Raw genomic sequence first — 10,399 nt, 5'->3', positions numbered from 1 at the left:
ACTAGGCTGCCACTGTATTCAACCCTCCAAGTAGACTTAAAATAGCTAGTCAAAGATGGCTACTAAAATTGATGTAGCCCCCGTTTGGCCCTCTTCCAAATTTTAATGTTTGAAATAGTGTTTTTTTGGAGAATGTGTGGTTGAAAAAGAAGGAAAAGTTTTTGATTTATGTGTAATATTATCTTATGGAAGATTGTGTAGTAGAAAATCAGAGTGAGAAGAAAAAATTGAAAGAAAGAGGGGGCCGAGAGGGGGCTTAATAATTCAATTTCTTTCACGCTGACGTCAGCTTAAAGAAAAATCTATTTGGTATTAATTGATATTAGTCTTATTTGAATAACTGAGACTCACTGTCAAAGTCATCTTTCAAAAAAATTTGGAAGCTCTTGTCTTATTTAGTTATTTATCCTACTCCTGGCCCAGATAATAAAGCTTTATGACAATATAGGAAACATTCATTCACGAATAAAAATTCACACTAACCTCCCATAATTTGTTTTAAGTACCACATACACCCCCTCACCACTTTCAGATCAATATAAAATATAATATCACGTTTCATTGTAAAAAGGATGAAATATTCTACAATTAGTTGCAATATAATTTCTTCTACACAATAATACATTTACAGACTTTGTGCATACACAATTTTCAATATGCATGCTAGTGAAAATTTAAACCTAAAATTGTTGAAGAATTTGGTAATAAATGCTTTGCGTTTTAACTAATTGTAGATAGATATGTATACGAAATTTAAATACTAATTCATCTAAAAATGTATCAATCTATATTCTTATACTTTACTTTGAATAAATTAAATACAACTAATTGTAAAAATTTCATATTTTTCTTCATAAGGCATTTTAGGTGTATCAACCTCATTTTAGATGTATATGGCTCAAAACGCGGTGAAAGGGTGTATGCAATACTCAAAACTAAAAATAAGGATGTAAGTTTGAATTTTAAACATGAGGGATGTCTCTAATGTTATCATAAAGCTCAAAGGCGTCTTTGATAGTCTCTGAACACTAAGTGATCATCAAACATTACCTGCATGTACAAATTTGTCAATTAAAGCTTTGTTTAAAATTACCCTATCCGTTGAGATAAAATTCAGTTATGCTGAAGATCCAGCAACCAGAAGACTCCCTTTTCCAAGTAGCAGTTCAAAGTTTTCAAAAGACAATTTGGTCAGCAAGTTGACTTTTATGGCAAGGGATTGAAAAGGGGAAGCTCTGAATTTATTAATTTTCAGTTTTATGCATCAGTGCACACATAAATGCATTTTAACCTAACAATTTCTGTTACTTTCAATACAGAAACAGCTGCCAAAATATCATTTTGAGTTTCCTTTTGGAAAAGGTGAATGGATATCTACTGAGATGGAGTGGGGGGGACACTGGAAAGCCAGAATTTAAGTCCCAATATGGACTAACCTGCTTCTGCTCACGAGGATTCATAAATACTGATGAAAGCACAAATCCAAGCAACAACAAAGGGGCAACAAAACTTTGAAATTTAGTGGAGAAGTCCTGGTTGTTCCCTTGATCACCCGTGCCTGACTCCTCTGCAAACAGATGAAAATTACAGGGAAGAAGACTACGTGACATAATCAGGGAGTTCTTTAAATCAGATATATGAAAAATGTCATCACTTAACCAGTAAGGTAGTAACATCTACAAGTGATGTTTCTATCCTAAGCTTTAGTAAGCTCGAATTACTTTTCTTTTCAATTTTTCAGCCCCGAGATTGATTGAATAGGAAACTACTATAACTAGCACGTTACTTCAACTAAGTTAGATCCCTGGTTGGGTAGAGATTAAAATCAAGATTTGAATTTAAGTCAAAGTCAACAATTAATCCCAACCAAACAAGGGTAAATATAATGCTCTAGAAAAAGAGAAGAAGTGACCACTGTACAAAATAGCAAGATTGCCAACCTTTATGCTCCCCTTTCTGGTTGTTCCCTTTCGGGATTTCTTTCTTGTTTTTTGGATAATAATTCTCATAGTCTAGAAACAACACAATAGCATAATTAAACCTCAGGAATATTAAAAACCACAAGTATCCGAAAAGATAATATCATAACATTGTCATGGCAAAATACTCAATATTTCTTACTTCTTTTCTTCGGCGCTTCGTTACAATACAGCCTAATAAGCCTAGGGTTCGCAAAAACTGAGTTAAATTCCGACAAAGTGCCACCATTTACAACCAGTTTCCCAGCTCCAATCGATGTCAAATATCTCCTCATAAACCCTAAGCCATCCCTCGATCGTGCAATACACGCATTTTCGGGAGACAATTCATTCAAAATCATTAGTTCCACTCCATTACCACCGGAAAATGGGGCCTGCACAAAATACCCAAATTAAAAAAGCAGGTGAAAATTAAAATTAAAATTAAAATTGGGGGAAAACGAATTTAGGAGCTTACTTTATTAAATACGGAGCGAGAGGATCGATAAACAGAGCGTCCAATTCGTAAAAACATCATTTTTCAGCTAACAAAACATGAATTCCCTGCTTGAGTTTATAAAACGAAGCCCTAAAATACTCTTAAGACGACGTTTCTTCAAAAATACATTTCAAGTTCTCAATCAATATATACACAATTCTCAGAGATCAATAGTCAGAAACATTCTTATTTATGCTCAGTGTTTGCCGAAAGAAAATGCAGGGAGGTAACCGGGAGCAAAACTCCGGATGGAAATGAGGCAAATTTACGAATATGACCTCGAGTGTCGATTATGTTGAGTATTTTCATTGGGTATTTTGGTAAATGAATCTGTGTGGCCGTGGGCAGCGAAGAGACACAACCATGCTGTGGTCGTTTGAAGATTATTATTTTAAGACTTTTTTATTTTTATTTTTATCTTTATGAGTAATGCTTAGGAACGTCAATTTAACTAGCAAATTTGGATATACCGTGGCTCAATTTGAGAAAAGTTCGAGCCGATCCAACTCCAGACTCGATAGAACCAAGCCCAAGCTGGCCTATATGGCTCGCCGACTCGAGCTCGTAGACCTTTGAAAAAAAAATGAAAAGCCCTTTTCAAGCAATCGAGTATTGCTTTAAAAGGCAGCAGCACCATGCGACTTTTTTTATAAGTATAGGGTTTAGGATTTAGGCAACAGTTATTTGGAGGAGGGGGAGAGCTTGGCTCGAAATAGGCCTGAGTCGAAAACTAGGGTCGAGCTTAGATTTTTTGGTCGAGCAAACGCTCATCTCGATTTGGGCATATAAAATTGCTTGCACCATATTATTTAAGTCTAGCTCGAGTCTCGAGTTTCGATTTGTGAGCCAACTTAATTTGGTTCGTCGACATTTCTAGTAATGCTATTTAATACCACAGATATTACAATTCTAGTTTAGGTGACATCAATGTGACATTAAGTGACATATGAAATTAAATAAGTCATTCAATTCCACATTTCCATTCTATCATCTAGCAACCCCTAGACCGGAGTTGTAATCCAAGTAGATTGCATAGTATTATCCTTTTTCTATATACTCATTTTAAATCATATATTCGCATAAAAAAAAATTGCACGGAAATTTTATTTTTTCCTATTTTTTAACCATACATTATCTTAAATACCACAGTTTAGAACATTGTTTTGGATAAATAATGACAATCAAACAGGGGGCTATATTATTACCCGTGGAAAAAGGCACCATCTGGGTGCACATTTTGCCCCTGTTTGTCATCCATTATTTGGTAAATTAAAGAGTTTTAAATAGTATTTTTTACAGAATGCGTGGTTAAAAAATAAGAAAACTTTATTGATTTGTGTGTATAATATTTTATTATGAGAATGTATGACAAAAAATGATACTGTAGCAAATAATTTGAAATTTTAAATGGTAACAAACAAACTCTTTGTTGGATCTAAAAATAAGTGGTGCTTCAAAAGGAATTCACAATGTTTGACCCCCATTTTTCTAAAACTCATTTTTAACCATACATTCTTCTATAAAATAATTTCATATGTAAATAAAAATATTTTCTTTTTTTGTAAATACATATTCTCCAAAAAAATACTATTTTAAAATACATTTTCTTACAAAAATGGTGTTCAAATAGAGGCTTATTATTATTTTAATCTATTTATAATTTAAACAGTTTGTAAACACTTTCCAAACAAATTCCATATTCATTTATCATCAGTTAACGTTACTGTAAATTCGTCTAGGATGCTTGTAATTGAGCTAGGGTTGTAAGCCCCCGTTTGGCCCCCATTAATTTTCATTCCATTACATTTCATTTTTATCTGTCCTATTTTCAATAATACAAATTTTCATAAAATAATATTACACATAAATTGAAAACTTTTCCTTCTTTTTCAACCATACAAACTTCCATAAAATAATATTACACATAAATCGAAAATTTTTCCTTCTTTTTCAACCACTCATTTTTTAAAAAAATACGATTCCACCCATTAATTTTCCACAAAATGGGGGCCAAAGGGAGCTTTTTTGAAAAAAAAAAAAAAAAAAACACTATTTCACTGATTAATTGAATTCACAAAGTAAAGACTGAACTAGCCTTTTTCATTCTTGAATATCAAACATTCATTGTGGTCTTCACACAATTACGATGAATTTATTATTGCCCGAGTAAGAATCTTCAATAAAAATTAGTTAAGAAATTGACAGGGTAAATGAATGCAACAAGACTACAACAAGAAAATGAAATTTGCCCATACTATGGAAATAAAAAACATATTACAACACATCCTCTCTCAGTCTAGGAGACTCACTTGGACTTATTACATTAATTGGATATGTAGTTTACTATTCTAAACTTTATTGATACTTTGCTAAGGTAAATTGGATAATACTGAACGATATTAAGAAAAAAAGTAATGTTATTCATAGTTGCTCGCTATGATAATCATCCTATGTGACATCCTATATAGCGATTCGTAATTTGATATATTATGTAGTAGTTTTTTATCTCAAATATCAAATCACTAATCATCACATGTATATCACATATGACGACTACGATAGTGAGTAATTACAAATAACATTATTCTTAAAAAAATTAAAATCTTGTCGATTATATATATTTCTCATATACCATGCACTAAACATGTTCTACATATTCGTCTCAAATCCTAAAGAATAATACGTAGAATTGGACAAAGCAACATTGACCAACGGCTTTCTAATCGTCAATGGTACCACATCTTCAAGAAGACCTTGTGGGCCTGGCCCATAATCCCCTAATACTGGGCGTGAATTGAAATTTTGGATTTCTTGGTCTTCCTTGGAATGGTCTAGGTCTCGTAATGTGGGCCCCTTTTGTTTCTTTGTTGGTGGATCAATTTGGTCCAGTGGATTGAGCAACAAAAATGGGTAAACAAAGTGGAGGTGAAGCCCTTCGTATATGATGATGAGGCTGTCCGGGTCATCGCTGGACCGCTCCACCTGCTTTTTAGCACTACACCTTGGGTTTGTGCACCTATAATAGCTTCTACATTTGATAAAGAAGAAAAAACATTAGATCTATATGTTGTGATGTACATGTAGCATAATTGTATTTTATAATACATGATCAAGTAAAGGATAAACTAGTGTTTCGACTGTCTCCAAATACAAAAAGATAACAACACGACGAATAGGTTAAAGAGCGTCTCTACTTATCGTGTGGATAATATTTTCTTTACGATTCATTTCTTCATGTATAAAATAAGTAATTATGGGTTGTCTTAACAATAAATTTGTAATGATTTGATTAACCCACAACCCTATATTTTACTTTAAAGTCGTTACCTTGGATGTGGGCTATTCTTGATTGATTTCTGACCATATTTCCTCCACTTATAGCCATCATCAGCCATTACATTGCCACAACACTTGATTCTCATAGAATACTTGCTCTCCTGTTCTTTATTCAAGCCTCTTTCCATCATTAATGAAGTTCTACACATGAAAAAGATCAAACTAGGTAAAAAAGGAAAAAAAAGAAGTGAAATGAACCTACAGAATCTATAAATAATTAACCTGCAGGCTTCTGGTATAGCTTCATAATTTGTGTATGATAAAGCTCTCTCTATATCATCATCTTGTAACGTAGGACTCGAATGGAGGGCTGAGACGAGCAGCGGGTTAATGGTTGAATCAGATGAAGAAGAAGTAGTGGAGTTTGTTTCCATTGATGGTTCTTGATAAGGCATAAACAAGGGTGATTCGTTGTCTAGAAGTTCTCTTATAAGATCATCTTCATATCCTTCTGTTGAAGGAATACCCTTTAGTTTCTCCATTGTTGTGGTTTTTGACGAGTGTTAAGAATGAGTAAGAGAAGGGATTATGAAATGAGAAAAAGGTAGTTCAAAGTGGAGCAGATGAAGTGTAAGGTTTGATGTTTGTGTCTGTTGCCTCTGAGTTTAAATTATATAGCTTTAGTTGGCAGTTGCTAGTTAGTGAATAAATCAACAAAAAAAAATTAGATTTTTAATAGATTTTAATAAAAATTGATGAAATATATAATTAAAAAGTTGTGAACTTTATAATAAAATGGTTAAAAATGAATTCTTAGAAAAATAATTATTAGAAAATGGGCCAAATACTAAATTAGGTCATGTTGTTAATTTTGTCATGCACAATGTTGCTCATTTGTTTAGTAGGTTGACTTTTGAAATGCCAATCTTGTCAACCTGCCACATTCCCCAGGCAGCTTGGCAGCTCATTATTGTTGTTTTTACCAAAGGTAAAGTAACGGCTTGTTTTATGTAATTTTTTTTTTAGATAAATTTTGTGAAAAAATTATTTTTTTCGGAATATGTGTAATTAAAAGTAGGAAAAATTATGAGTTCACATATAAAATTATTTTATTAAAAAAATGTGTAATTGAAATTAGTTGATGAAAATTGAATTTTAAAGAATTTGTACTAAATAGGGGTTAAGTAACAATCAAACATCGCATTCAAGAAATGTTATAGAACACCAACATAATAGCATTAAATAATAAATCTAATAAAATTAGTTTTACATCTCTATGTCCCTGTTTGATTCCCATTATTTGAAAAAAAAAAATTATTTTTAAACAGTATTTTGATATCATTTCAACCACACATTCTTCAATAAAGTAATATTACGCGCAAATCTAAATTTTTTTCTTATTTTTAACCATACATTTCCCATCAATATACTATTTAAAAATTCATTCTTATCAATAGAATGGGACTCAAACAAGGACGTAACACTTCAGTACACCTATTATTTACATGTGAGTGTATTGTCACGTAAATTGATTCTAATTGTGCCACAATATAGTATTTTCTTTATCAAAATATGAGTTAAGCAAGTTATTATTTATTGAATGCTTTTTACTGAGATTTTCGATACTTGATATTTTCAAAAATGAATTCTAGTAAAAAAATTTATACAACATAGAACCTCTAACTGAAGAGTTTATTCATGAATCATGATACGTGCCCATGAAAAATTGTTAATTCAACAATTTTCATCGACACGATATTTTTGAGAGAGGGTTTAGCATTTTACCAAATTTTTGAATTGCATATCAAGTACTTCAAATAAGAATTTTATTATGGTTACTTACTTAAAAGTAATCGATCCATTTTTATATTTACAGTGCCCATATCTTAATAATTTTTCTATTCCCCAATCTTTTCATCTATATATACATTATTAGTTTGTCTTGTTATGATGCTTTGATTAGATAGATACATTGAGGGACAAAGGTGGACCAAGCTTACCTGAACCACCCGGCTAGAGTCAACTATTAAAAATATATGGAAAAATACATGTAGTGATATATATATAATGAAAATAATAATAAACGGAAGCATGTTGGCGATGTTAGGGATAAACAGCCAACTCATTATCCTTGTTACATAAAAGTTGTATCATTGTGAACTAGAGTGTCGGTTGATATAAACCAATATTCAATCACCAAACCATTCAAAAATTGAACCTAACGAATATATAGTAGCAATGCATTGATGGAGCATTTTATATTCCTTACTTCCTTATTTTTAACTAATCCCGCAAAGTATATATGTTAGAAAAGTTACAAAAGTCGAATGCAACGAGGTTTAGTTCATGAGATTGCAGTGGAATGGAGCAGCAACTAACCTCGACCTTGCCTTAGTGAAGAAAGAAAAAGAAGGATTTTAATGGCTAGTCGGGCATACATGAGCTTATAAAACCAACATATTAGATACAAACTCGAAGAAAAATGGTAATGATGTGATGAAATCATGAAAATGAGTTTGAAATGGTCAAATTTGTGGTTGCTTCGAATAAAGGGAAGTTATTATCTTGTATTTGTATGTATATGTGGTTGACTTTGGATGTGTGTCCCATATAATTTAAGGCAATATGATCCTATTAAGAAGAGACAAATGGGTTGACCTGCAGATTGGGTTTAGGTTTAGCTGCATTTTGTGTCATCTAGTGACGTGGGGGAGAGTGGTCAACTACCCTGTCACCAAATCTTTATGGACTTTTCTACAAAAGTCAACCAATTTCAATGTCGGTCCCACTTAAGAAGCTGGCCCACACGTGTGAGGGCATGGAGACTCTCGAGCTGTCCATGTACCGTGCCGGAGGAGCCCTTAAATTGGCTCCAGAAATTGATGGGGGTAACGAACCCAATTGGAGTAGGAAACAAATTTGGATGTGTATGGTAGGAGACCCGTCACATCCGTTTGCATTCGAACTTTCATAAATTTAATTTATTTATTTTACTTGTAATGAAGTGTAACTTGTATTCGATTTTCGTAAGTTTTAAAATATTTAGGCACTCTTGTTAAATTAGACAAAGTGAGAGAGTTTTAGACTATTTAATACTCTATTTTCACGATACTTTGACTAGATTGTCTAGAAGACTTCTATAATCTATAATATATTAAATATCACATCAAGTGAAAATCATTTTTTGAATGATTTTAGCCTTACTATAATTCAATTATTTTAATAATATCTTACGTTTCGTTTTCAATATATATTTAATTTATTTAACTATTTAGTTACCATCTATGTATACGTGCATTTGATAGATTCATTTAACCCGTGTAGCTTCATTAATGTATGAATTCTTTGTTATTAATTCTCAATTAATTAACATTCTCATTGCTTCATTTAATTAATATTTATCTTTATTTGTGCATTTCATTGTTATTAATTCTGATTATATGTTAATTAAAATTTCACATTCAAAAATACATTTCATTATTCGCGTTCATGTATACTAATTAAATATAATTTTACTTAATTGAAAATTAAATAAATGATTTAGCACTCATTATATATTCCCTAGTACTAATTTTAAATTAATTAACATTTACGCATATTCAAATATTACTTTTAACAGTATTTATAAAGCATCTTATAATAACGTGCAATGCACGTTTAACATTGACTAATTTAGACTAAAAGATCTTTAAAATCATTTTGTACCTAGTTCAATCTAGAAGATATTTGGATGAAAAGAACTTTAAAATCATTTGGACCTAATTCATCTTCCTCGACTAAATTAGAAGGAAAAAAATTGTTTTGTTTGAATTTCTTCTATAATTTATGGAATCTACTAGCAAAATGGATGACAAATTAAATGTGACTTAATTCAGAATGAAAATATATTCGGCCTTTTTTAAAATTAACAATCTTGCTATATGTACACATGGATGACATTCTTGTGAGTTTGATAGTTTTTTATACATTGATTTTGACAATATTTTAAACAATTAATGGCATAAATTTTGCCAACCCATATAATGTCATCTAGAAATGTGTATCTTGATTAATTTTTAAATTAAAGCAATAAATCCAACTAGGAGTTGGGCTTCCAAGATGAGGCAAGACGAATAATTAACCACCTATAAATATGATATGGCCACTTATGCTTGACAGAACCCACAAGAAATCTTTGACCAGTGAATGCCAAGCAAAAGAAATTGTGGAAATTACTTAAAACAAGGTACTTAAACTTTCGAATTCAAAATTCATGGGTGAAGTTTATTTATGCAAAAATTAAGCATTATATAATTAATTTATCCAATTCAATTAAAAACCCTAATCATTTCACCCATTTTCAAATTTCATCCCGTCTCTTCCTTCTTTTTTCTCGACGCCGATGATCCATTCAAACACTGCAATGATGAAGAAGGAGATGCACCAGTGTCGGCGCCAACGTGGGGAGGCGACACTGCTGTACGTTGCAGCCCTCATTTTCTTTTCCGACGCTGCTGTGGATTGGGGAGGTGAATTGCAGATAATGTTTGGGCCCGTCTCTACCTTCTCTCTCTTTGACATTGCAACCAAAGCGAAGGAGATGCGCCAGTACCAGTGTGGGGGAGGCGACGTTCGTAACAGCGCAAAGTTGCAATTTTGATCTGCACTTTTGGGGGGGGGGGGGTGG

At 32.2% G+C, this 10,399-nt stretch overlaps 2 protein-coding genes across 2 annotated transcripts in view; both read right to left on the bottom strand.

Annotated features, from left to right (window-relative positions):
• Positions 1-2,824, bottom strand: part of LOC111369385 (ATP-dependent zinc metalloprotease FTSH 3, mitochondrial-like) — an 8,832-nt gene extending 6,008 nt beyond the window's left edge. Inside the window, exons 1-4 of the mRNA XM_022990880.1 lie at positions 2,437-2,824; positions 2,122-2,353; positions 1,941-2,012; positions 1,437-1,567 (exon numbers count right to left, since the gene is read on the bottom strand). Of these exons, the coding sequence (XP_022846648.1) occupies positions 1,437-1,567; positions 1,941-2,012; positions 2,122-2,353; positions 2,437-2,496 (495 nt within the window). The 5' untranslated portion in view covers positions 2,497-2,824. The remainder of the gene's footprint in view (positions 1-1,436; positions 1,568-1,940; positions 2,013-2,121; positions 2,354-2,436) is intronic.
• A 1,907-nt stretch (positions 2,825-4,731) lies between these two features.
• LOC111369196 (probable WRKY transcription factor 49) lies at positions 4,732-6,362 on the bottom strand. The gene is made up of 3 exons (XM_022990669.1): positions 6,016-6,362; positions 5,785-5,934; positions 4,732-5,485 (listed from the first exon to the last, which is right to left on the bottom strand). Exons 1-3 carry the CDS (start codon positions 6,273-6,275, stop codon positions 5,107-5,109), a joined length of 789 nt encoding a protein of 262 aa, XP_022846437.1. The 5' UTR covers positions 6,276-6,362; the 3' UTR covers positions 4,732-5,106.
• Positions 6,363-10,399: the final 4,037 nt, after the last annotated feature.

This window comes from Olea europaea, chromosome 20 (genome assembly GCF_002742605.1).
Source record: "Olea europaea var. sylvestris chromosome 20, O_europaea_v1, whole genome shotgun sequence".
Taxonomy (NCBI): domain Eukaryota; kingdom Viridiplantae; phylum Streptophyta; class Magnoliopsida; order Lamiales; family Oleaceae; genus Olea; species Olea europaea.
The sequence above is the reverse complement of the archived record's forward strand: the minus strand, read 5'-3'. Positions and strand labels throughout refer to the sequence as shown.

Excerpts from the sequence above, each read along its gene's own strand:
- LOC111369196 (XM_022990669.1), bottom strand. The coding sequence starts at position 6,275 with ATGGAGAAACTAAAGGGTATTCCTTCAACAGAAGGATATGAAGATGAT. Across the intron at positions 5,935-6,015 it reads GCTATACCAGAAGCCTGCAG|AACTTCATTAATGATGGAAA; the intron begins GTTAATTATTTA and ends TTTCATGTGTAG. Across the intron at positions 5,486-5,784 it reads AAGAATAGCCCACATCCAAG|AAGCTATTATAGGTGCACAA; the intron begins GTAACGACTTTA and ends TATCAAATGTAG.